We start from the raw sequence: 26693 nt of genomic DNA on the forward strand, positions 1-26693 counted from the left end.
TTATTTTTGGAGATGGTGCTGCTCCTTGATGTTCCACTTGCTGCTTATAATAGCCTTGGAAAATGAAATATTAATAAAGAAAAGGAAAAGCGGGTCGAAACGTTTATGAAGATATTCAAATATTGTGTCAGAGAGGGGAGAGACGACTAGTCTGTAGAGGGAGGGAGACAGACAGGGCGAGAGAGAGAGAGAGAGAGAGATGATGACCTCATAATAAGTTAACAAAAGAAAGAGTGGAAGAGAGATCACAAAAAAAGAAAAAATTTAACCATTATTTGAGGTAAATTGTGGTTTTTGCTTTCAGACCAAAAACAAAAAGCACTCTCTAGGTATTGTCAAAATCCGCAGCAGCAGCCTGTGCTGTTTTCTTATACCAGCCTCAGTCAATTCTCTGCTCCCTTGCTCATGCATCTTCTTATTACCCACACTATATATATCTTAATTTCTTTTTTTATTTTTTTTCTTCAAGCTAGGTTACATGGTAAATAACAAGATGCTTTTTCTTTGATGGGAGAGGGGTCACACACATATATTTGGTCCAAATCTGGCGACTGAATTTGAATGGAACGACACGCACACCCAAACATATATTATATATTATCAGAATATACAAGGGAAGGGGACCATTTAGTACATGAAATAGGCAAGCAAAGCTTTCAGTACGTATATATAGCTAGCTTGCAATGCATAATGCATTTAAATTTGGTTTCCCATTTGATGGCCATGGAATGGTGGTGGAGAATCTTCAAGGGAAGGTCCGAAAGGAGAGTTAAAACACAGTTTGGCGTCTGTAAAATTTGTACTGTTCTGACAGAGTCATAGTTTTATAGACACGGTTTCATTCGTTGCATTATATACACGCATGGTAAATTTGACCTCAGATCCGTTAGGCATTTATGTAATAAGCAAAGCTTATGCATATGCTCCTTGTTGTTTTTGTTTATCAGTTCATGACAGACAACTTAAGTATACCATATGCTCAGTTATTCTTCTCATTTTGCTTTTTTTAATATCTGTATTGACTATCAATATTATTGATGTGACTATAAATTCTCCGTGACTTGAGCTTATATACTGTATATAAATTTGACTGTCTCTCTCTCTTTAGACCATGTTAAGCTGCTGCTGCTGCATTTGCATTTGACTCACTCAACTGTCAAAACTCCTAATTTCAAGGTATGAGATTAAAAAGGAAGCAGAGGTTACATTTTGCAATTTGCATGCATGAAAGAAAGACACATGTATATATGTTGAGTTGTATCATTGTATGTGTGGAAAATCTCATGGGTCTGTAAACCACAGAGACTGTAGAAAGTACCAACACAGTTACACAGGGTGTCAAACAGTGAAAAGGGTGCTCAAAAGGAAGAAAGAAAAACAAAAAGGACGACGCGCTTATTGCCGAGGAGGAACCCATGGTCAAATGAACGTGATGTATATTATCCATCTCATCTTCCAAATATTATTATTATTATTATTATTGTTGTTGTTAATTTTGAATGATAATAATGAATGCGGCCCAACTGCAAATCTGCATGCTTGTCAAGCAGCATATTGATGATATATATATATATATATATCTAGTACAACTGCGCTGCGCCTGATGTAATTTCTAAAGCTATAATAAGTCGGTTTGTCCCCTCTTCCCTCTTTCTTCTCTGTCTCTCTCTCTCTGCAACTCTCTATCACTATGCTTGCTTGTCATGAGATACCAACAAAACGTACCATATATTATTTACATATCCCTGCAGGCACAGACAATACAATCCTCACCCTTTCTACTTGTCTCTCTTATTGTATATATAAAATATTTTTATCAGAATTCAGATGCTGAAAATCCTTCAACAAATATTTGTTTTTTCCTTTCTCAACACCTCACCTTTATACACCTGATAAAGTTTCAACATCAGTCAAATATGATCTAGAATGCACATGTTAGGTAAGCTTCAATGATGGTTGTGAAATCTTAAGGTACGCTAGCTAGCTCTAGCTGTATTTAAATCCAGAGAAAGAAAACTTTTTAGCCAAATACTGTTTTTTCCTTTGTTGTTTATTTTTCTCTCACACGTGAATACAAAGTAATCTGAAGCAGCTGCTGTTGATGCTGATAAATGTTTGAAATCCGTAATTAATTAAGTTGACAGGTCTTTGGATTGGAGAGATTGTGGTCCAGTTTTTACAGTTTTATTTATCCGTTTGTCTATGCGTTGATGGTGCTAAGAAGCACCATTGTTCGAACAACCGCTGTAATAAATCTTCCAAAGAAAATTTAGCTCATCTCTATAAAAGTTTTTAGGTCCGCCATTGATGACCGCACACACAGTATGGCCCTTGACCATAATTCTACATGAAGAAATCTCTCGTTTTAAAGATAATCTAAAAATGAATCCATATCTAGCTCAATGGAAACAATTGAAATCGTTAAATTAAACTTTGAACCTCCATCCATCCATCCGTCCATCAGTCCATCCATATGATCCATGATGATGATTGATCAAACAACTTAAAATGAATACAAAAAAGTACGTATGGAGTGGATGGATATCACAAATCCACGTTTGATCAAACAACTTTGCTTTCAGAAATTAAGACATGAAGAGGTACAAGAGCAAGGAAAGTCTGTGGATCTAAACAGCGACTTTGGTTTTACAACTTTACCAGTTACTATTACACCGTAATTTTGCATTCAATTAGGAGACAATATTATTAATTAAAGAAAGAGGATTCTTATTAATTGCAGTTGCTTTGATCTTAGTGGGGGCCGGATCCCATTTTGCTTCAAAACCTTGGCTTGGGGCACATTATTTTAGATTCTGTTATTATCAAGACTAGGGTTTCATTTCATCTGTGACGTGTTGTTTCTTCCTCATCAGAGTGAGTTTGGAAATTTTTTGTTTGAAATGCAGTGCAGTAGTGTAGTACAATTTCAATTGTTTAAGAGTTTTGTTTCTTCTTGGGTCAGAGGATGGTCCTGGATTCGTTTTCAAAGTAGAAGTAGTAGGCAACTATTAAATGTATGGAATGTGTGCATCACATCATTACCATATCATTTGCTAAATTTGTAACAAAACAACAAAACAACTCTCGAACCTATATTCTTGGTCACTTCAACATCATTCCAGGTTTCACATCTAATTAACGAATCAATACAAATACAATTCCCATCTCTCTCTCTCTCTCTCTCTCTCTCTGATATCAACATCAAACCCTCTGGTCTCTCCCTCCCATGCATAATTTCATATGCATCCACTTATATTTCGAATCCCATCATTCGAGAACTCTGAACTCTTTATGTTTTTGTCTCATGATGAGTCATGAATATATCTACACATGCATGCATGCATGCAAAATCACATGACTCATATATCCACAGTTACTTAAACAAGGTCCGTTTGTGTGGATGGATATTAAACCTCTGCAATATGCTTTAATGTTAGTTTTGCATTTATTCGACCAACATGGTCCAGATGCATTTTAAGGCAACCTTCTTCCTTCGATACCATTTTCCATTGCCATTGCCATTACCATTACACAACACAACTACCATGAAAATGAAATATAACATCAACAACAACAACAACAATTAATAAATAAATAAAAACTCTTCCCCTTTTCCAATAAAATAATAATAAAATCTCCCATGCCATCATCTTACATATCATATATATATATATATATAGCAGAAAATTAAGTGCATGGTTAGAAAACTAATTAGTTCTTTAAGGGAAGAAACTCAAAAAAAGGGTAAGGCTGAGCTCTACTGAAGTTAGCCGATAGCTCTGCATGATCCTTTTCGAGGTTGGCATTGGCATTGGCATTGGCATGGCCACTTCGAAGTGGAAAGAGTTGAAGGGTTTGAGATTCCCCACAGCCATGATCCTGTTCAACGCTGGTGTTGTGGTTTGGGTAGTTAAAGTTAATAAAACCAGATTCTTCTGATATTGATGAGTAGGGTGTTAGAAGGATGCTGAGATCATGACCCTTAATGAGCCTTTGGTCCATTGTTCTTACTGTTGCTGCCCTGCTTGCTCTGCTGCTTGTTAAATTATTAGTACTATTTGAGTTAGCAGTAGAACAAGCAGGGGTGTTTATTATGAGGTGGGTGGGAGGATGAGGGTACTGAGGAGGAAGAGGAGAAGGAGGAGAAGGAGGACAAGACAACTGCATCATCTGCCACGTGGCATTCCTTTCTACAAAGTTCCTTCTTTGCTGCAATTCTTCTTCATCGAATTGGATCCATCCATCCGTCCTGCACTCTGCTGCTTTTGCTGCCCTTTGTATTGAAACAGATTCCTGACCCATCATCAAAGCCATTTCAATATACATGTACATTCATTTTATTTATTTATTATTATATACATTAAAGGCCTAAGCATAGCATGCATGGAAACTCATGATCTGATATATCAAAGCCAATTCTATTTTTCTTTTCTTTAAAGTATTCAACAAGGACACAACAAACCCATGATTCAAATTAATCCATGGCCAAGGGCACATATGATGATATGGTTCATCATGTGAAATCCAAGCCAAAATGTATAGGGTTAGCATTGTCTTTTTGGTACCAATCCCAAGCCAGGGTGCTCATTTCTATAGAACATATATCAGACCAGAGCAGTGCATGGGTGCTCCAATCACAAGTATGGTCTGTGGGCAAATGACTTGAATGTATAAGCACAAGACCCAAAACCCCAGCTAAGTTTCATAACAGCAGCCCCGACAGAAAGGAAGGAATGGCAGCTTTTAGACCCTTTTCATTTCCCAACAAACAAAGCTTTTGTTAGTAGCTACCTTTGCTTACCCATAGCCCTTTGCTTCCTTTCCTTCCATACAAACTACACATTACAATATACAATACAATACAATACAAGCATCTCCTCTCTATATCTATCTTTCTTTTTACAACTTATGTGCAGAGTATTGCTTTTCCCTCATCAATCTTTAATTTAAAGTCAACAGTCAATATGATGATGATATAATCATATGCAAATTATCTGAGCTGCCTAATTGCTATTTGTTTACTAATCATAAGACTACTTTTTTTAGAGAATTTTGATTTGAGGAATTCCAAGTGGTTGATAAAAGGAGGACAAAGGGTAACAATACCAAATTTCAATATACGAAGAAAGATAGACAAATAAATGCAAATGAAGACAGGAAAGAGAGAGAGAGAGAGAGAGAGAGAGAGAGAGAGAGAGAGGAATTTAAATAATAATAGACCTCTGCATGAGTAGTACTGCAGTTTGTAGAGGGTGCCCAGTTCTTGGTCTGTTCAACTTCAAACCCTGTCCTACTTGCCCCTGTAGTGTGTGGACATAAAGAAAAACAAAAAGAATGCGACTTTACAACATGCATCGATCCATATCTCTCAACTCAATTCCCAAACAACAAACAATTCGAATATTATATTAGGGATTTTATATTATTCAAACCTACGTACCAATACATAATGTGTATGTATATATAAATATATATATATATATATATATGTGTGTCAATAAAAACATATCCTAGCTTGCTAATTATTAAGCAACAAAAAAAAAAAAAAAAAAAAAGGATTAATGGAAATGGCCACACAAATCAAAGTTGAAGCAAACAAACAAACATCTCTAACTAACTACTTTCCTTCTAAAACATACATACATAAATAAAACAAAAACATTCTAGCTAGTGAATTACTAATATCATTGTATAATGTGAGAACGTTGGGTTTCATGATCAGTACCTAATGATTCTTTCTTTTGATTATCTGTGGATGACAATGATATTTCGTGATCTGGTTGGGCAGAGGGCACGGATGATTCCATCTGACGGCGACGTTTCTGTCTTTCTCTGGCCTTATGATTTTGGAACCAATAGAACACATTCTTCCCCTCTATCTTTCCATATTTTCGAAGCTGCGCTGTGATGTGCTGAATTTGCTCAGCCGACGGGGTTCGAGTCCCTCGTCTGTACAATTCTTCCAGAGCCCTCAACTGCTCCGGAGTTGGGTTCCATCTTGAGCTCACCACCACTTGCGGTGTGTTGATGAACTCTGATCTCTTGTTTTGTTCAGCCATAGCTGCAACAAATATATTAATTAACACTACTCAAACAAACACGTACGACAAAAAAACAAATTCGAAAGGCAAAAATAGATCAAAGGGAAGATTAGGTAGCTAGCTAACTAGTGCATATATATATATATATGTATACCGGCGAGATGGTGATACTGAGTGAAGAAATCATGAGAGACGCCATGAATTCGGTTTAAACAAGGAGGAGTTGCAGCAATGACTGAAGAAGTGGCGTTGTTAGCAGATGGCACGAGTGGCCGTGGAATGAGAGGCCGAAGCTTCCGACCGTTGAAAGAATCAGGCATGTTGAAATCAGCATGCCCACTCTCGTTATAACCCATCATCCACATTTTGATTGTTGAACACAGTGAAAAGATAAACAAGTAGCCAAGAGCGAGGCTCTACTTACTTCTCTCTTTCTGTGTCACCCACCTTTCTCAGAATCCCAAGGTATATAATGGCCTTAAAAGGTGAACAAGAACAAGATAACAAGATAACAAGAACAAGGGGAGGTGTTAGTAACTAATTAGAAAAAAGGGATGGTAGCCTAGGTAGTTTGAAATCACTTCCCATTTGAGGTAATGGTGTGATGTGGTATGAAGAATGGTGGTGGAGTTACAAATATGGGAAAACTAGCATGCAGCAAGGGATTGTGGGAATTGGAGTGGGTGTACTACTACTACTACTGTTGCTGTTGGGAGTGATGGAGAATTGGGAGATGGATGGATGATGGGGATTTAAAATAGGGTGTTGCCTAGCTGCCTCATATAGGCATTGTAGGCATTGTTTATATTTGGCATATATTGATGCGATTAAAGAGAAAGGGAGAGAGAAATAGAGAAGGTATTGTTGAAAATGGGTTAGTTGAGCTGAATCAGTGATGTAATATTTGAGTTTCAGACATTCAGAGATGGGGATTGATCACTAGCTAGCTATCACATTTACTATATGGAATTCAAAGAGAGAGAGAGAGAGAGAGAGAGAGAGAGAGAGAGAGAGAGAATAGTGTGTTGTGTGTGTGTTTTTTCTGGTCTGAAATTATAGTGTTGGTTTAATACGGAACAACAAAGTGAGCCAAGACATGAGGTTGACTAGGCGCCCTATACAATATATTATTTAATTTAGAAAGAAAAACTGTGTGAGAGAGAGAAGGAACGGACAAAGGAAAAAAGAAAACAAAAGCACAGAGAGAGAGAGAGGGCGCAGAGCTGTGTGGAAGGAAAGGAAGATGAGAGAGAGAGGAAGCGTGGAATTCTGGGAGGACATCGGGAGAACCAAATGAAAAACGACGTGACGATCATGAGGGTTATCATAAGCCTCATCACCCTCCTCTTTTCCCTTTCCACCCTTTTCCCCTCTCTCTCTCTCTCTCTCTCTCTCTCTCTCTCTCTCTCTCTCTCTCTCTCTTGCTCATTTATTGTTCTCTTCACGTCTCGTGCCTTTCACACTTATTCTCAATCCGAACTGCCTGCCTGCCTCCCTCCCTCTCCCTCTCTGCTCTGCCCTGCTCCCCTCCTTAATTAATCTCACCCTTTTTTCTTGTCCACATATATACTACTATACTATACTATAAGCTCAAGCTCCATCCATCCATGCTTCCCTTCCCACATTGCTACATTGCCACACACACGCATAAACACGTAAGGCCATTTGGTGTTTAAAATTGGATTGGATAAGTTACAAATTTAAATTTAAGGCATGTTAAAGAAGAAAATGAAGGTATAAGTGAATAATTTCCCATTTTGGAGGATTATTATGAGGAATAAGTTATAAGTTGTTAATTAGTATCCTACTTCACGAGTAATCCGTACCTTCAACTTGGTCAAATTGTTTTCATTTCTTCTTTAAATATACTTTAATTATAAGAATTAATTATATCCAATCCAATCCTATAAACCAAATGAGCCCATTTACTTATCACGTACAAGTTACCACAAAGACAATAAACATATTGCTCGCGCCTATATCTGTCTCAGCTGCCAGATTTAATAATGTAGCTAGGTACGGATCCTCTTTTATCTTGCATGGCATTCCCTTTTCTTTTTTAAACCTAGATATCTAGCTAGCTTTCACTTGCCCAACAGATCTGATATCCAATCTCATTATACTCTCCACTGTCCAATCATATTCTATATATAAAATTTATTTTGTTCTATATGTGATGCTCCTGCGTACACATATCAATTCTATGTGCATGTAATTTGTCTTTTTGGGCTGTCGGATATGTATATGTTAAAATGAGAATGCACCGATACCTTTACTTTACGTGCTGCCAAATTTACTGTGTACAGAGCTAAGCTAGCTTATTTGGAATCTTCCTTCCTTCTTCCTGCCTCCTGCCTCCTGCCTCCTGCCACCTACTATTTATTAATGAATTCAATTGAATTGAATAGTTTCCGGGTCCATATCTGAGTCCATGTCCTGCATGCTGGGCAATTAAGTTGCTGCTGCTGCTGTTGGGGGAAAAAAGAAATACGCAGCTTTGAGTTTCACCCCAGTTGCTCTATATATATTTATCTTCAAGATATATACGTACACATATACATACACATAAGCCCTTCCTCTCTCATTATGATGGAATGACTCAATTCTCGAGTGCACTTACTACTGCACTGCACCCTCTCTCTGTCTCTCTCTCTTTCTCTCGGATTTCAAACCCATATATCATATTCATATAATTGTTTCATTATTCATTTTTATCTTTTTGTTGGTTACAGGCCCTACTTCTCTGCAATCTCTAGCTACTATATGTACTGTATGCATATGGATATATATATACACACACATATAAAAACACTGAATGAAAATGAAATGTATGCATTCACATGCAAAATACCAGTGTTTTATATCAAAATGTAAATATACAGGACGACGCGAGTCAAATCAAACCTCTCTCACTCTCTCTTTTTTTCTTTCTTTCTGAAATTCAACAATACGATGCTGGTCTAGGATTTAGGAAGATAACTCCAATAACTGTAAAGGGTCTAAAGAATGTGTTGTCATCTCTACTCACAGGAAAAGAGAAAAAAGAAAGTCTCCGTTGGGGCTTTTGCCCCCTTCACACTAGAAAATAAACATAAAAAGGAATGATTGGTCAAGGCATCTGCTGTTAGTTTAGTTTGCACTATTATCGGGTTAACAGTATGTAAATCGCCCAGCGGCAGCAGCAGCAGCAGCAGCTACGAATGTTTAATAAGTATTCTTGTCGAACGTGTTGACATTTTGGTAGGGCAAATATAATATAATTAGTGTTACAGAGAGCCAGGTTCTGGGCCACCGAGGATTTAATTAATTGCTTTTACGAGCTCAAATTCGTAAGCTAGAGCCTAGTTAGGTATCCCTCTCTAAATAGGCTCAAGTTTGAGCTTCCATGACATCTTAGTTTTGTGTGTGTTAGAAACATCTTCTTTTATAGTTTAGACTAACGCTTGCAGTAAAAAATAATAATAATACTTTATATATGTTCCACACTAATCAAGTAACGATGAATAAGACCAACAATGATAGAATTGTCATTGTCAAGCAATTCTCGAGAAAAAAGAGATGAAGGGAAGCCCAACAACTGTTCTAATGGACTTTTCTTGCAAAGATGGCTCAATAAGGAGTCATTCTATTTCAATGGCGTTATATATGGCTCTTAGGTGAAGATTTATCTCTTAACTGTTAGATTAGATTTTAATTCAACGACTAACCAATTTTATAAAGCCCTTGTTATAAAATTCTTGGCCCAATAAGTAGTAGGAAGGCCAATTCGGCTACCAACAAATGAAGCCCATTACATAAACTCAAAACTTGAAGAGATGGTGTTGGTGTGAAAATCAAAGTCAAACATATGAAAATGAAAACAACAGAGGAAACGCCATTTTGGGTTGAGCCTAGTAGGTAGGTGATGATGTGATGGGGGTAATGAGCGAAAAGCATATCTTATTTATAAGATAAAATATATTTGCCTTGTGAAATTAAGAAAATGATCATGGCCCTGTTAAGCCGGCGATACTGAATGAAACAACCCCAAATGGCAACCATTCACGTTCCAAAGTTAACAAACCAACCCCCCACTCTCCATCACCTACCCAATCACAACCGTTGGATCATCCCCCTTCCCTCGGTATAAATAACTACCACTACCCCTTCCCTCCAAAAATAACGTTTCCCTTTCCTTTGAAAGAGTCGCAGGTAGTTATATTATATATCCGCATCTTCCCCATTTTGCCCCTGTTCCTTTAGCCAAAATGAGAGAGATTCTGCACATCCAGGGAGGGCAATGTGGGAACCAAATAGGATCCAAGTTCTGGGAGGTTGTGTGCGACGAGCACGGCATAGACCCCACCGGCCAGTACACCGGGAACACCGATATTCAGTTAGAGAGGGTCAATGTTTATTACAACGAAGCCAGCGGCGGCCGTTACGTGCCCCGGGCGGTGCTCATGGACCTTGAGCCGGGCACCATGGACAGCATCCGGGCCGGACCCTATGGCCAGATTTTCCGGCCCGATAACTTTGTATTCGGGCAGTCAGGGGCCGGCAACAATTGGGCCAAAGGCCATTACACCGAAGGCGCTGAGCTCATTGATTCGGTGCTCGATGTTGTTAGGAAAGAAGCTGAGAACTGTGACTGCTTGCAAGGTATCGTTTGAATTCAAGTTTTTAAAAATTATTTCAAATGATAAAAATTGTATGATTTAATCTGATTTATTTACTTGGTCAGAATTCCAGTGGAGGAAAGGAATGAATTTGATTCTCACATTTTATATGAAATGAAACCAGTTTGGTTTCTGATTTATTTTCATGCATCACATACTTTCATAACAGGGAAGTTTCTGTAAATGAAACCAGTTTGGTTTCTGATTAATTGTATGGTAATAAGAATAGTGCTTCACATCACCAATAAGATTTATGTAATCTTCCTCAGCAAGTTGACAAGCTAGGTGGCATTGTTAAGATTCTTATTCAAATGAAAGAGAAACATCTCATTTTTCAAGGATGGATTTTAAATTTTTGTCCAGGCATGACATAGTACAAATTCAAAGACAATCTTGCTTTTTCAGGGAAGAAATAGAAATAGCATTATAGCTAGATTGGATTTGGTTGGTTTCTGAAATGCTAAACTCATTGCAGTGTTTCAATTAAGTCACTGAGATGTGAGTGAGATTTTAGCCTTTTAAACTTGTTGATGCAGGATTTCAAGTATGTCACTCACTGGGAGGTGGAACTGGGTCTGGAATGGGAACTCTGCTCATATCAAAGATCAGAGAAGAATTCCCGGACAGAATGATGCTCACCTTCTCTGTGTTTCCATCTCCAAAGGTTTCAGACACTGTTGTGGAGCCTTATAATGCCACCCTTTCTGTTCACCAACTGGTTGAGAATGCGGATGAGTGTATGGTCCTTGACAATGAAGCTCTCTATGATATCTGCTTCAGGACACTCAAGCTCACCACCCCAAGCTGTAAGTTGATTGCACCTTTCACATTTCAAATTCTGCAATGTATTGCTTTTGAAGTAATTGCATCCTAATTACCATCATTCTAATGTTTTCTTTCTTTCTTTTTTTTATATTATAAAGATTGCGGCCAAGTTTGATCAAATGTTTTCTTATGAAATTGAAAGAGAAATGGCCTAATTTGGGGTTGCTAGTTCCCAAATACTTAAATGTATTTCTTGTTGTGTGTTCCAGTTGGGGATTTGAATCATCTGATTTCGGGAACTATGAGTGGTGTCACTTGCTGTCTGCGATTCCCTGGTCAGCTGAACTCAGACCTCCGAAAGCTAGCAGTGAACTTAATCCCATTCCCTCGACTACACTTCTTCATGGTGGGATTTGCACCTCTGACATCTCGAGGATCACAGCAGTACTCTGCTCTAAGCGTCCCTGAACTGACACAACAAATGTGGGATGCCAAGAACATGATGTGTGCTGCTGATCCACGCCATGGCCGTTACCTTACAGCATCCGCCATGTTCAGAGGTAAAATGAGCACCAAAGAAGTCGATGAACAGATGATGAATGTGCAGAACAAGAACTCCTCCTACTTTGTTGAGTGGATTCCGAATAATGTCAAGTCCAGTGTTTGTGACATCCCACCAAAAGGTCTTATCATGTCTTCGACTTTCATTGGGAATTCCACTTCCATACAAGAGATGTTCAGGAGAGTAAGTGAACAGTTCACGGCTATGTTCAGGAGGAAGGCCTTCTTGCACTGGTATACTGGAGAAGGAATGGACGAGATGGAGTTTACGGAGGCGGAGAGTAACATGAATGATCTTGTTGCAGAATACCAACAATACCAAGATGCCACGGTTGAAGAAGATGTCGAATATGAAGACGACGAAGCGATTGGGACTGCTCCTGAAAACTGAAGATGTTGGACTAATTTGCCGTTTCGTATGTTACAAGCAATAATTAGGTGATAATGGTGTTCATTTTGCATACTATTATTATCTATGAGTGCAAAAGTTGGTTTAAGTGTGCAATGCACTGCGACTCTGGTGAATTTGATTTTCCCTTATATATATACGAAGCCCTGCTTGCTTTCAATAAAATTTAACTGCTTTTTTATTTTGACTCTTTGCTTGAGTTTCTCTGGATTTGTAAACTGTAACTTTGTTATTCCTTCTCTTCTTGACTTGAGGGTCAATTAAAGAAAAAAAGGTTGTATTCTTGAGAAACATCTGCAATTGGAAATGTTCACATACACAGAGAATTATAGCAAAACAACAATAATAATGGATAGAAATATCCCTCATGATCAAACTTAGTGAGTTTGAGTTTGATATTTCAGTTTCACATGATCTATGAAGTGAAGACTTTGGACCACCGTCCACCACAAATCAAAATCCCACGTGCCACACGTTTGGAATTCTCTCCTGGATAGAAATATCGTTCTTTGTCAGGATCCAACTTTCCACTCGTTTGAAATGCCACTTTCTGCTTCCATGGCCTTAATTCAATCTACGAAAACAGAGGGAGATCTTGCTCCTTCTCCTCTTCCATTTCCATGGCTTGAATTTAAGAGATTTATTTGAGTCCTTTAGCTCATACATGGCCTGCCCATCATCAACAATATGCAGGACAACAACTGACTCTGCTTCCAAAATTTCAAGCTGCTACAGCAACACCTCCATGCTCCTCTTCTCCTCCACCATTTCCAGCAAACGCCAGCGTTTCATCACTTGTTCATTAGACCCCATCTCAACTTCATCAACAACATCTTCTTCTTCTTCTGGCTGTTCTTGGTCTTCAACATCTCAGAAAGGTAACATAACAAACAAAAAATCTCTTGAAATACAAAGAACCAAGGATGGGACTTTCTCAGTTATACATAGTGATAATCGCAAACCATCTGATCAAAAGAAGATCAAGAAAAGCAACAAGGACGAGACTAAGAAATCCGGTCCAAGAAAGCGACGACCTTTGTGGCAAAAGGTTTTCTTTGCATCCAAGAAGATGAGGAGTATTATCTTGCTCAATTTCATCACAATTGTCTATGGTATGTATCTTTCCATGAGCAATTTGTCTTGTTACAAACTTCCAAGATATGAAAAGCAACTTCACCTGCTAAAAGCATTATATAGTGATGGGTTCCTTTTAATGTAGCTAATTGGTTTGATTCAACAAATGCAGTACAACTTAGTGATATCATGTAACAAAAATCTATCAAATGCCTGTTTGATAACGTTGTCAAATGTTGTTGTAATTTAACATGTTGAAATTCTAAAGCCACAAATTTCTGAGGTATATGCTGATTCAAACTGCAGCGAGTGACATTCCAGTTATCAAAGAAGTTGAAGCTATTATGGACCCGGCGGCCTTCTCAGCAGTGCGATTTGTCATGTCAGCCATCCCATTTCTGCCATTTGTGTTCCAATCACGAGATGATGTCCAGACCCGCAATGCAGGGATGGAGTTGGGGTTCTGGATCAGTCTAGGGTACCTTCTTGAGGCACTTGGATTGCTTACATCTGATGCAGGTCGTGCATCGTTTATTTCTCTGTTCACAGTAAGCTCAAACTTTGTAGGCCACTAAGTACTCTTCTTTCTTCTTTTTTTTGGGTAACAAGTACTCTTCTTTCTTCAATACATATATACACATCTCATATGATTTTACTCAATAACTTTCATGATTCTCTTTGAATGCTGCATGGAAAAAAAATGTGAAAATTTTGTTAGATCAATAAATTCATGCTAACTTGAACAGGTTATTGTGGTACCTTTGCTTGATGGCATGCTGGGAGCAATCATACCCACTCGTACTTGGTTTGGAGTTCTCATGTCTGCTCTTGGGGTTTCTATGCTGGAATGCAGTGGATCACCTCCAAACGTAAGAACGTTCTTGATGCTTTCGAGTTGAGAATGTTGTAGAAAAATCTGATTTCATGTAGTGAAAAATGGGACAACATATATGACAATATAGCTCTTTGGCAACTAATCAAAATTCTACTTTCCTTTTCAGGTTGGTGATCTTTTGAACTTCTTGAGTGCACTATTTTTTGGTATTCACATGCTGCGAACAGAGCATATTTCAAGAAGCACAAAGAAAGAAAACTTCTTAGCAATTCTTGGATATGAGGTATGCAGGTCATCATGCCTGCCTCATTTTCTTCTTCACATAGCTTTCTAAGTTTTGCACTTGAACAATTCCGTGGTTTATTCAGGTTTGTGTTGTTGCTCTCTTATCCACAATCTGGGTTTTCATTGGAGTGTGGTTAGATGGTGCCCGCTATTCCAACCAATCATCATGGATATGGACATGGACAGAGTTATGGGACTGGATTGTTGCATTTCCATGGATACCTGCACTTTATACTGGTGCATTTTCAACTGGGTTATGCTTATGGATTGAGGTATAGTTCCTCAGGTCACACTCAATTTAAGCACTATTTGGATACTTCTAATATCCACTGCTCACTGATTTGCATGCCCTGTCCTGCTGATTAGTTCATCCCACAATATTGTGCCTTATAAATCGTCAAGTATTCAGAACTTAATAGGGCATGTTCAACCTTAAAAAAATTTGTTCATCGCTGCAGATTGCAGCTATGCGTGATGTTTCAGCGACAGAAACAGCCATAATTTACGGGATGGAGCCAGTGTGGGGTGCCGGTTTCGCATGGTTTCTACTTGGTGAAAGGTGGGGTACACTTGGATGGATAGGGGCTGCTCTTGTGCTTGGTAACTAATTTCTCCTTCTTGCTGTTGTGACCTCTTCTTGTTTCTTAGATCTCAAGTCAAATTGGTCTCTGGAATTGGTGGTATCATTCGACCACTATTTTATTTTATGATTATAGGTGGAAGCTTAGTGGTGCAGATATTTGGGTCCTCACCTCCCCAAGAATTTACAGTGGCTGAAGATGGTAATGAGAAAGGCGATCTCCGACGACTTCCCACTGAGCATAAATTACAAAATGGTCTCTCTACTTCCCCGATTGTTGTCAGATCCAAAAAGGATGTTTCAGAATTTTTAAAATGATCCCTCCTCTTTTGTTTCAAGTTTCAACTTCATATATATATATATACCTACAAGCTTGATTTTAGCCAACAAATAATGTATGGAGAAAAATTATCAATGATTTTACATCTTCATTACCATCTCCAGGAACCAATAATTATCTTTTCTCTTCAAAAGGTTTTGAGACTTCCCGTGATCAAAAGAAGGAAGAAAAGGATAACACATGAGACCAATGTAGGGAAGTTTTGTATACCACATTGGAGTTTTAAAGAAGAGAGACACTTGTGACAACCATTAAACAAATACAAACACTCCAATTCCATTAAAAATGGGCAAAAGTTGAAAGACAAAATACTGGATGAACGCATCCTTGTCCTTCTCAACAGCATCCACTTCCCGCTGCAAAACTTCTTTGAACTAAAGGCACCAGAAAACAATTTGGTTTCAGATCAGGAACAAAACAGTAAACATTTATTCCGATCCTTCTACAAGTGCTTCAAGTCTCATCAGTGATTACTATAGGACAGGTTGGTAATTTCAATTTATAATGGATCACTATAATTGGTAATACGTGCTGTCACTGCTATGTCTCTGAGCTGCTGTTCTGTTTGGGACAGCTTGGGCTTTACAAGGCTTGCAGTTGCAGTTGGGTATGAAATTACATGCTCCGCTAGGTTTTCATGGCAGACTAGAATAGAATACTATGCTTAATTATGCTATACAAAGTTGATCAAACTGCAGGCAAGTTGGGGAGGGGAGAGGACTTGAAATCAGTCATTCCTTGGCTTGTTCTTAAGAAATCCTTGCCTCACTTTCCTCCATGCCCATGTCTTGTCACAAACCCCATACAAGCTGCCCTCGGAGGCCTTGTGCTCAGCCTTTTGTCGTCGGTGGTGGCCATACAAGACTGCTGCGGGCACAAAATTCTCTGGGAGCGGCTATACATTTTTAATATATTCGAATATTTAAATCGTATAGCCACACGGCTATACTGCTTAAATGTATTTTAATACTAAACAAGTATAGCCGAGCGGTTATACCGTTTAAATATATTCGAATATTTAAATAGTATAGCCGGGCGGCTATACCTTCTAAATATATTTGAATATTTAAATAGTATAGCCGATCGGCTATACGTTTTAAATATATTTTAATAGTCAATAAGTATAGCCGCGCGGCTAGACGGTTTGAACATATTTTAATATTTAAATAGGATAGCCGAGCGGCTAGACGGTTTGAATATATTTTCATATTTAAATAGTATAGCCGCGCGGCTATACTGTTTAAGTGTATTCGAATATTAAAATAGTACAGCCGTGCGGCTGTACTTTATTCCAGTATTTAAAAGGTAGAGCCGCCCGGCTGTACCGTTTAAATAGTATAGCCACCGGTTAAATATATTTAAATAGAATTAGCGCTCAAAGAAACAAAAAAATCGACCAAAAATTAAAAATTAAAAAGAAGTGGAAAAGCCCTGCTTTCCCTGGATTTGAGTTTTGCGTCGATTCCTACACTCTGAACTTCTCTTTCTGCATGGATCAAGCTAAGGCTAGGGTTCTCTCTGATAGGCGCTATCCATCTCCATCTCCACGGAACTTCACTGTAAGTTCCCTTGTTTTTTTTTTCAGAAACTTTCACTTTTCATTTTCTGAAATCTTCACGGTTCAATGTATTTATTGATTATTATTTCAAAATCGAGACACACTCATAGATATGTTATGCTTTGCTTTTAGAGTATTCCATTTGGTTTCCGAGAAATTGGAATAGAAAGTGAAGTATGAAGCGGGTTTTGTGTGTTGCTTTGGTCTCCAAAGATGGAGGTATTTTGTTTTTCCACATGAATGCCATTTAAATTAAAATATCACTAACTTTTGATAGAACTGTGGTGGACTTTGTATTTCCTTCATGTTTACATGTATTTTGTTTCTGGCTTTTACTCTGAATTTTGATATGAAACTAATCATGGTAGCAAGTGCTTTGTATTTGGAATATATTTGTTTTATGAAAAGTTTCAGTATTTATGTTGGTTGAAGCTGTTACAGTAAGTAGCACCTATCAAAAGCATTGTTCGACTCTCTGTTGCACTTGCACATGATGAATTAAGTAGGATGATGAGTTGCATTGTCAAATGAGTTTAAGGCTTTTGATAATTTTATTGAATGATGAAACCATATTGGAGGATATATGAGTTTAAGCCTAATTAAACTGAGATTGGGCAGTTTGATGCTTATGTGAATGTAGATCAAAGAAGTAGTCATTGAGGGTGGATGATGATGGTGACATTGAAATTTTTTCCTCCAATTGGAACAACAAGAATCCAACTGATCGCCATTTTATTGTCTCTTGCCTTATCGCTGCTCTAGTTGGAATTTTTTACTATAGCCTACTCCGCACTCCAATGGAGGAGAAATATCAATCTAAATTAGATGAAAGCAATAGCCAGGTCAAAGAAAAATCCAAAGGCACATCACAAAGTTCCTATAGATCCTCATACTTGGGTTTTAGAATCGGTATTTCGTGGAAAGAACTTGAATTTCTGTGTATGCTTAAAGTCCATGAGCCCTTCTCAAACTCTTGGGCCTATGACAGCTTCAGACAGTTTTAGTCACCGTTGCAGTATTTGTGGTGCAGCGGCTCACCTGAGCTGCTCTTTTAGTGCGCACAAGGATTGCAAGTGTGTATCCATGTGAAAAAAAAAATTTAGATCAATAATTTTATGATTCTCTTGCTAACTTGAACAGGTTATTGTGGTACCTTTGCTTGATGGCATGCTGGGAGCAATCTTACCCACTCGTACTTGGTTTGGAGTTCTCATGTCTGCTTTTGGGGTTGCTATGCTGGAATGCAGTGGATCACCTCCAAATGTAAAAACGTTCTTGATGCTTTTGCGTTGTGAATGTTGTAGAAATATCTGATTTCATGTAGTGAAAAATGGGACAACATATATGACAAAATAGCTCTTTGGCAACTAATCATAATTCTACTTTCCTTTTCAGGTTGGTGATCTTTTGAACTTCTTGAGTGCAATATTTTTTGGAATTCACATGCTTCGAACAGAGCATATTTCTAGAAGCACAAAGAAAGAAAGCCTCGTAGCAATTCTTGGATATGAGGTATGCAAGTCATCATGCCTGCCTCATTTTCTTCTTCACATAGCTTTCTAAGTTTTGAACAATTCTGTGGTTTATTCAGGTTTGTGTTGTTGCTCTCTTATCCACAATCTGGGTTTTCATTGGAGGGTGGTTAGATGGTGCCCGCTATTCCAACAAATCGTCATGGATATGGACATGGACAGAGCTATGGGACTGTATGTTGCATTTCCATGGATACCTGCACTTTATACTGGTGCATTTTTCAACTGGGTTATGCTTATGGATTGAAGTATAGTTCCTCAGGTCACACACTACTATTTTTGCACAAACTGAATTTAAGCACTATTTAGATACTTCTAATATCCCCTGCACTGATTTGCATGCCCTGTCCTGCTGATTAGTTCATCCCACAAAATATGTGCCCAATAAATCAAGTATTCAGAACTTACTAGGGCATGTTCAACCTTAAAAAATTTGTTCGTCGCTGCAGATTGCACCTATGCATAATGTTTCAGCGACAGAAACAGCCATAATTTACGGGGATGGAGCCACTGTGTGGTTTCTACTTGGTGAAAGGCGGGGTACACTTGGACGGATAGGGGCCGCTCTTGAGCTTGGTAACTAATTTCTCCTTGCTATTGTGATCTCTTATTATTTCTTAGATCTCAAGTCAAATTGGTCTCTGGAATTTGTGTTATCATTTGACCACTATTTTATTTTATGATTATAGGTGGAAGCTTAGGGGTGCAGATATTGGGTCCTCACCTCCCCAAGAATTTACAGTGGCTGAAGATGGTAATGAGAAAGGTGATCTCCGACGACTTCCCACTGAGCATAAATTACAAAATGGTCTCTCTACTTCCCCGATTTTTGCCAGATCCAAAAAGGATGTCACAGATTTTAAAAAATGATCCCTCCATATGTATATATACATATATATAGCTACACGCTTGAAATTAGCCAACTTATAATGTACAGAGAAAAATTATCAATAATTTTACGTCTTGATTACCATCTCCAATGGAAACATTTCTGAAATGACATATGTCAATCGCAACCATGAACCATCAATTATCTTTTCTCTTCGAAAGGTTTTGAGAATCAAAAGAAGGAAAAAAGGATGACACATGAGACCAATGTAGTGAATTATTGTATCCCACGTTGGAGTTTTAAAGAAGAGAGACACTTATGACAACCATTAAACAAATACAAACACTCCAATTCCATTAAAAATGGGCAAAAGTTGAAAGACAAAAGTCACACAATAGTTCTAATTAAAAACAGCGACATGGATTGAAATAGGACAGGCCAACAACAACAGACCATTATTACTAAATCACAAACAATATTCGTCCCAAAACACATATCTAAACAGTGCTTCATTTCTTCTTGGCAATGAAGAGGCCCCACTTCTGCTCTCCGGAGTCAGCCCTGATCAGCTTTGCCTTCCATCCACCAACTATATCATCATAATCCTCCTGTTTATATTTCAATCACAAAGAATCAGATGAATGAATGCATTGACTAATAGATATATCGACGAAAAAGGACAGAAATGAGGAAGAAACGCACTTCCGAAAAGTCCTGGATGAACGCATCCTTGTCTTTCTCAACAGCATCCAGTTCCCGCTGCAAAACTTCTTTGAACTAAGGCGCCAGAAAACAATTCGGTTTCAGATCAGGAAAGCTCAAAACAGTAAAACATTTTAAGGAAAAATTACAAGATTAGCGTAGCCTTATGCAAACCTGATCAGTACGATCCTCAGCAATGACCTCGTCAAAACCAGCGTCCTTGAGCATCTGAGGTTGGTATGAACACACCAAATGTTACTTTACGTCAAGGAAAAATGAATAATAACGATCTTATAAGGCGGGCCAGCAAAACTGTAAACAACAAGACATACCTGACCATATGCTTGAACATTATGGAGATCATATCCTCTTTGCTTAATATACTCAGCAAACTCTGCCGATGGAGTTCCAGCACTCCTACAGTAATCACTGATGAGAACTTTACCTCCTGGCTTCAACCACTTGTAGAAGGATCGGAATAATGCAGGTTTGTCCTGTAAATTTTTCAAATATCATCCAAGTCATAAATGACAGTTCCTTGAAACTTGACATATTAGTATAGTGTTGAGTTTGTAATTACTCACAGAAGCATCCCAAGAAAACTTACTTGAATGTGTAAAATGGTGTCACGGCTGTATATCACATCAAAGGTGTCGTCGGCATACGTCTTTTGCGTGCAATCAGCAACTTCAAACTCGACAGCGCATTTGAGTCCAATGGCACGTTCAAGAGCAAAAGAAATCATATTTACGGAGAGGTCAATGCCAACAACCTCAACATCATAATTCGAGGCCATATAAAAGTCACCTCCCCCGATGCCACAGCCTACATCTAGAACTTTCTGGCTAGGCTTAAGATCCAACTTTGCCACAAATTCTTTAGTTGTTTCTGCTCAAAAGAGAAGGGTTCACTCAGAAACGGGGGGACATCATCACCTTATGTTATGCTTATAATCCACAAATAAAAGTTCACGCATATTTACAGGACATTACCATAAAACCAACCAAACTTAAGAAACATAAAATCATATAAACTGAACACTTATGATAAAACCATATTTTTCTTTCTAGTATCTGCTTGTTCATTATTTCAGTTCCTAGTCCAAACTAATAAACAAAATTCCGATGCTGTATGCTACTATGGCACACCAGCTAAGTACTGTTCCCCAAACAAGTGCTTTTAGCTACCAACCAGATGAACAGTTACAGCACAAAACTTGGTCATAAAAAAGGGAACAGGAAAATAAATAATCAGCTAACTATCTATTACCGATCCCTCCTGTGCTCACAAAACCTTGTCCAAAGACACGCTCATATCGTAATATGCCATTACTTTTGTACTGAACATTATCTAAGAACTGCTGGAAACCTCTATCATCCTGTGAAGCGACTTTCTGCCATAACCAGCAAATCTGTATTAACCGAGCATCTTGTCAGTCAGCCAGTTCAACTGCAAGGAAAGAAAACTACTAAATCAACTTCTGCTAGTTTTGTACCTGATTTTGATTCTTTTTGTTCCGAACATAAGCTCCAATACATTTGCAACCAACAAGAGAGAGTTCAAAGAAATTCCCAAAATCATCATGCATGTGGCATTGTTTAAAAACCTGCAGTACAATGTAAATCAGAAGCAAATGTCTGTTGACCAGAGCTACAATGTCACGAGTTAAATCGATCATAAAAATTTCTGAAACTGACATAGCCCAGCATAAAGATAACTAAAAAATTTAGCCACAACAATGGGAAACTTCAGTTATGAGGAATCATATGGAAGTATTTCTACTTTTCGAATGTAAACTCCTATAAATCAGAACATTTTCCAAGCTCCCATTACAATGCGGGCAAATGAAGCTCCTAGCAAGTAAATTCGACTCTGTCAACTCATCAAATTCTTATCACATGCACTTTATAAGAAAGAGCCTAAATTAGAACACCCATCTTAAAGTGGGCGCATGTTACTGTACAAATGGAATAACCTCCCAGCAACTACAATGAATTGAGACCAATGATAATCTCTTCATGAATTTAGTGAACAAAATTGAGCACCTCCATAGCACATCTTGAACGAAGTAGTAAAGAAGGCAAACCTTGGTATAAAATCTGGGTTCCCGGTAATGGGTTGGGTTGGATTTTCTTTTAGAGTCTCCAGATTGGTGGAAACAAGACTCTCTGAAAAAGATATATCCACCGACCTTCAACCATCCCATCATCCTTTCTACCAAATTTTCCACCTGCAACATGGAAAAGATTTCAATTAGAACCAGGAAAAAAAAAAAAAAGACAGATAAGCAGAGAAATTATCTAATGATCCCAAAACCTGCAGAAACACTAAAAGAAACAAAGATATGACCTCTAGCATAATCTGTAAATCACATCAAATAGTACCGTGCAAATATGATGAAATGAGTCAGAGATTTGTATGCTGCACTAACATTCAAGTACCACACATAAAACTGGAAGCCCTAAAGATGGGAATTAGTACATAAATACATAACTAATAAGAGGTCAAATTCACATATAAATAGAACATGGACACTAAAACCATCAACTGTATTAAGAGTGAATGGAAATGGTAGCACATTTTCATAACTCTTTGAGTTCGTCACTGCACATCACCACAGTATACTCTTGGAAGCAAAAGAAGGAAGACCACAACAGGAAGTAAAGCACTAACTGTTCAATTAATGAAAGGGAAGACCTAGTGACGAAGACAAATTACCTCCTTATCTGATAAATACATAAGAAGCCAATTTGAGAATATCATATCCACTGATTCTTCAGAAATCTTCAGATCAGGAGATGTAACATCAGCACACATGAACTTGACGTTCTTATGGTGTCCATTAGTGCTTTCATTCTGAAAGTAGCATATCAGCACTATTAATAAACAAATAGCAGCCTCGCTTTCACTTTGAGATGCAAATCAAAACATTGATCTTGGCGTTACCTTCTTTATCACACTGTCAATGAAGTCCAATGCGACAAGCTGACCAGCCTTTTGAGCTAACTCTCCAGTGAAACGACCAATCCCAGCTCCCAGTTCCAAAACAGATTTACCCTCATATGGAGGGAGCATAGAAAGCACCTGATATGATCCAGTTAAATCAAGTCCTCGACATGGGATATTGACCAAATGAAAACATCATATAAAATACACCAAATTTATAAATTTGAAAAAGAAAGCAAAAAGATTAGAAAAGGAAGTGGTTTTCTCAGCCTCACATCATAGAAAGGCAAAAAGCTAAGATCTAACTCATCAAAACATCATTGCTAAATAAACAACAAGCAAAAAGAAACATCAACCGAAACATTATTCTGAATGCCAATAGCTTTCCACTCTCAGAAAGTTGTTCTTTTTGCCCTTTTACTGGCAACCGCATATAGAGGAGGGGAATAAACTTGGGAGTTGTTGTTTACGAAGAAATGTGTGATAATCAAATGAATTATACAGGTCATATTCGAGTCAAAGATCATAAGTCAAGGACCATAGTTTCCTTCTCATTTAGTTATCCAGTGAAGAGCTGAAAAGGCTCTGTTAGCTTCGGCATTGTAACCATGGGACTGATTCATGGGGAATGTTGTTAATGTTTCATTTCTCAAATAATCAGAGCACTGTTAAATTCATATCAGAGGGTTCTCAAATCAGTCTTCAGTTCAAAAATTAACTCTCATTTCGCACAGGTTTTGTTCCATAGTGCAAACAGATTTTAGTAACGGTTAGAAACACAGAGTCCTCTGCAGCCAATACCTCACCAATTCAGCAGCATTCTCATTTTTCCATACAAAACATGTATGCTATATTATATAAGATAGAGATAGAGATATACCTCAGGTCGCTCTTCTTTGTCAAGATCAGAGGCTTTGGAGTCGAGCATCATGGCCTCAACGGTCAAATCTGCGGAGTGCTCCACCCAGTAGTTCTTCTGAACCTCACGCTCTTGTCCTACACAAACCAATCACAGCCAAAACAACAACAACAACAAAGGAAAACTCAGAGATCTGAATCACATACAGAATTAGCCTCAGGATGAAGTAAAAACAACGAAAATGCCCCCGTAATATTCATACCATTAGCGGCAGCCATTGTAGACCGAAATGGGAGTGAGAGAGACTGAGCTGCTGAAAATTCGAATGAGAGAGAAAGAGAGAGTGAAATGTGAAGAATAAATGGCGCTAAGAACCCTCAACAGCAATGCGTGATCTGGAAAAGCTCCTTGATCTTCGGTCGTGAGCTCTGCCTCTCTGCTGCATACAGGATATAGCAATGTAGCCTGCACCGCACCGTCTTGCCCGATTGCTATGCTATGAATGACTACGATGAGAGTTTCACTCGTATTTATAATAAAAAATAGACTCGGGGCACTTTCGTCATTTTGAATTGTGGGTCTGATGGGTGGGGTATGCATTTGCCGTTCATTTTTTGGTCGACCTAGACACAAAAAAGTTAATCATGCTGTAACACGCGGGAAGTTTCGACCGGGCGACGGCCAAACTCAATATGTGACTGTGAGTGTGAACCTTTGTTTTTCCTCATCAATTTTTTTTTTTTTACACATTTTTTACATGAACTCTCCAATACCTTCCCGCCACGTGCTTTTTTATGCGTATTATTTATTTTATTTTTAAAAATGAGTCATTTTCTTTTTGGGGTGGGTTTGTGTCTGCAGCTTCAAATAATGCGAGTGCATTTTCTACTAGTGATTGGAATCCTTTCGGGCCCACTCGTATCAACAAGTAGATTTGATTTCGCTACTTTCATCATCACCAGTGCTAGAGCAAATTCACAACTTCGAGTCGGAAAGACTTACGCATGTCATCCAATTGTTAGCTGGCTGTTATCATATGTATGAATTTATATAGAAAATTACAAATTGCACACCAACGAGCATTGCTGACAACATAACTTAAATACATATGAAAATACACACAATACATATAACTTACTAACTAAACCGATCCTCATTAGAGGCAATTATTTTTTTGTTCCATATGATAGCATGTGGGTGTGGGTTCGTAAAGTTGCCTTATTAAACACAGGTTTTGTTATCATGTATCAGTCTATACTCTATATCACTTCATCAAATTTGGAATTTTATATTGAAACAAATAATGCGAGTGTATGATTGGAATCATTTTGGAGCCCACTCGTACCAACAATTAGATTTGATTTCTGCAAATATTATTATTATTATTATTATTATTATTATTTTGAATGAAAATTTAATGGGGAAATTGGCTACTCTCATCACCAATGCTTAAGGTAAATCCACAACCTCGAATCAGAAGGATATATCATATCATCAATCATAAAATAAAAAAGTTATTATTTTTCATAATTACTCTCATAATTTCTAAAATAATCCTTACTGAGAGTCTATTTTTAATTTAAAAAACAAGTGAAGGAACTCACTAGTGTAATAGTTTGAAACAATTGCTTCTCCAAAAAACGTCATGGATTCGAGGCCCAATATTCATGATGTGTATGTGAGTTTAATATGTTATTACACATCTCAATAGAAAAGATCATCATGAAAAAACAAAAAAAGGAACAATAAACAGTGAAGGAAGAGTCCAAAATTTGCATACGTCTTATTAATTAAGAAATGATAGATCCAAGGTATTTTGTATTTTAATCTACGGCTCACAATCCCATATACTATCATCCAATTTGATTATTTCTTATTCATTTTATATCTATAACTTTTTCTTTTGAATATTCTCTATTTTCTTCATAACATATGTCACTTTCTTTACGCTTAAAATAATATCATCCATACATCACACAAGTTAATTTTGTTTTTTCCAACAAGCTAGTATTTTAACACGTGTTTCGTTTCGTAGGTGTCCTCTATTTTATGGCCACTTAGCACGTGTTTCCTGAATAATTGACAGGACTGCGTAAACTGGGCTGCTTTTAGTGAGAAGGAAGGTCATAACTGACTTTATATCGCAAGGGCACGGAAAAGAAGGGAAATTTGTCGTTTTGTGTAGGGTGATTATCTCATTCCACGTGTTGTTAGGGGCATTGGATCTTGATATATTTTGCTAATCATTTTATGACCAATTCCAATTGCTATTGGAGACGTTATTTGTTTCCAATTGTGCCTAAATTTTGTTCCAAATGAAGAAAAAGAAATAGCGCTCAATCAAAATCAAAGCTACTTGTATGGGATTAACGACCCCACCCAGATTTCACAAGTAAATTAATTAATTAATTAATTAAACACCTAACCCACTCCTATCCAAAGGAGGACCAGCAGAGTATTAGTATAAGTACTAGTACGTCGGATTCTCTCATGTACAGCAGTACAGTGTCAATGGGTTTCATTATTATAATATAGTATATCTGTATGTAAAAATCCAACACACTGCCCCAGGCCAAACAAATATCCACCAATAACAGACTCAACTTGTTCTGTATTTATACGATTATGTATATAAAGAAGGCTTATTATCACAAAACATCCCTGAGGTTTACGAAACTATCAGATTGCATCCTTAATGTTTTTTTGTGTCACTTATGGT

At 37.8% G+C, this 26693-nt stretch overlaps 5 protein-coding genes across 5 annotated transcripts; 3 read left to right on the top strand and 2 right to left on the bottom strand.

Moving 5' to 3' along the window:
- Positions 1-3603: 3603 nt before the first annotated feature.
- LOC117626974 (WUSCHEL-related homeobox 1) lies at positions 3604-7115 on the bottom strand. Its single transcript, XM_034358825.1, has 4 exons — positions 6196-7115; positions 5726-6061; positions 5221-5300; positions 3604-4293 (listed from the first exon to the last, which is right to left on the bottom strand). The coding sequence occupies exons 1-4, from the start codon at positions 6404-6406 to the stop codon at positions 3712-3714; spliced, it is 1209 nt and encodes a 402-aa protein (XP_034214716.1). The 5' UTR covers positions 6407-7115; the 3' UTR covers positions 3604-3711.
- Positions 7116-10185: 3070 nt separating this feature from the next.
- LOC117626892 (tubulin beta chain-like) lies at positions 10186-12621 on the top strand. The gene is made up of 3 exons (XM_034358685.1): positions 10186-10682; positions 11236-11505; positions 11734-12621. Exons 1-3 carry the CDS (start codon positions 10289-10291, stop codon positions 12414-12416), a joined length of 1347 nt encoding a protein of 448 aa, XP_034214576.1. The 5' UTR covers positions 10186-10288; the 3' UTR covers positions 12417-12621.
- Positions 12622-12880: 259 nt separating this feature from the next.
- LOC117626891 lies at positions 12881-15599 on the top strand. Its single transcript, XM_034358684.1, has 7 exons — positions 12881-13546; positions 13815-14056; positions 14255-14377; positions 14510-14626; positions 14712-14900; positions 15087-15228; positions 15345-15599. The coding sequence occupies exons 1-7, from the start codon at positions 13099-13101 to the stop codon at positions 15524-15526; spliced, it is 1443 nt and encodes a 480-aa protein (XP_034214575.1). The 5' UTR covers positions 12881-13098; the 3' UTR covers positions 15527-15599.
- Positions 15600-17038: 1439 nt separating this feature from the next.
- On the top strand, positions 17039-19508 carry LOC117629167. The gene is made up of 6 exons (XM_034361671.1): positions 17039-17107; positions 18247-18369; positions 18502-18618; positions 18698-18812; positions 19260-19275; positions 19328-19508. Exons 1-6 carry the CDS (start codon positions 17039-17041, stop codon positions 19506-19508), a joined length of 621 nt encoding a protein of 206 aa, XP_034217562.1.
- A 282-nt stretch (positions 19509-19790) lies between these two features.
- LOC117628111 (phosphoethanolamine N-methyltransferase 1) lies at positions 19791-24491 on the bottom strand. The gene is made up of 12 exons (XM_034360479.1): positions 24237-24491; positions 23996-24111; positions 23116-23253; positions 22888-23025; positions 22256-22399; positions 21665-21775; positions 21439-21580; positions 20777-21057; positions 20502-20663; positions 20344-20397; positions 20170-20244; positions 19791-20075 (listed from the first exon to the last, which is right to left on the bottom strand). The coding sequence occupies exons 1-12, from the start codon at positions 24250-24252 to the stop codon at positions 19977-19979; spliced, it is 1476 nt and encodes a 491-aa protein (XP_034216370.1). The 5' UTR covers positions 24253-24491; the 3' UTR covers positions 19791-19976.
- Between the last annotated feature and the right edge of the window lie 2202 nt (positions 24492-26693).

Source organism: Prunus dulcis, chromosome 5 (genome assembly GCF_902201215.1).
Source record: "Prunus dulcis chromosome 5, ALMONDv2, whole genome shotgun sequence".
In the NCBI taxonomy this organism is placed as follows: Eukaryota; Viridiplantae; Streptophyta; class Magnoliopsida; order Rosales; family Rosaceae; genus Prunus; species Prunus dulcis.

Bases quoted from the DNA above. Each gene is read 5' to 3' on its own strand.
- LOC117626974 (XM_034358825.1), bottom strand. From the start codon at position 6,406: ATGTGGATGATGGGTTATAACGAGAGTGGGCATGCTGATTTCAACATG. The intron at 5,301-5,725 runs GTACTGATCATG...CACACACTACAG, and splicing joins TCAAAAGAAAGAATCATTAG to GGGCAAGTAGGACAGGGTTT. The intron at 4,294-5,220 runs GTCTATTATTAT...ATGATGGGTCAG, and splicing joins GCAGTACTACTCATGCAGAG to GAATCTGTTTCAATACAAAG.
- LOC117626892 (XM_034358685.1), top strand. From the start codon at position 10,289: ATGAGAGAGATTCTGCACATCCAGGGAGGGCAATGTGGGAACCAAATA. The intron at 10,683-11,235 runs GTATCGTTTGAA...TTGTTGATGCAG, and splicing joins GAACTGTGACTGCTTGCAAG to GATTTCAAGTATGTCACTCA. The intron at 11,506-11,733 runs GTAAGTTGATTG...TGTGTGTTCCAG, and splicing joins CAAGCTCACCACCCCAAGCT to TTGGGGATTTGAATCATCTG.
- LOC117626891 (XM_034358684.1), top strand. From the start codon at position 13,099: ATGGCCTGCCCATCATCAACAATATGCAGGACAACAACTGACTCTGCT. The intron at 13,547-13,814 runs GTATGTATCTTT...TTCAAACTGCAG, and splicing joins TTTCATCACAATTGTCTATG to CGAGTGACATTCCAGTTATC. The intron at 14,627-14,711 runs GTATGCAGGTCA...TGGTTTATTCAG, and splicing joins TAGCAATTCTTGGATATGAG to GTTTGTGTTGTTGCTCTCTT.
- LOC117629167 (XM_034361671.1), top strand. From the start codon at position 17,039: ATGGATCAAGCTAAGGCTAGGGTTCTCTCTGATAGGCGCTATCCATCT. The intron at 18,370-18,501 runs GTAAAAACGTTC...TTTCCTTTTCAG, and splicing joins GCAGTGGATCACCTCCAAAT to GTTGGTGATCTTTTGAACTT. The intron at 18,619-18,697 runs GTATGCAAGTCA...TGGTTTATTCAG, and splicing joins TAGCAATTCTTGGATATGAG to GTTTGTGTTGTTGCTCTCTT.
- LOC117628111 (XM_034360479.1), bottom strand. The intron at 21,581-21,664 runs GTACAAAACTAG...CGGTTAATACAG, and splicing joins ACAAAAAGAATCAAAATCAG to ATTTGCTGGTTATGGCAGAA. The intron at 20,398-20,501 runs GTATGTCTTGTT...TACCAACCTCAG, and splicing joins ATGTTCAAGCATATGGTCAG to ATGCTCAAGGACGCTGGTTT.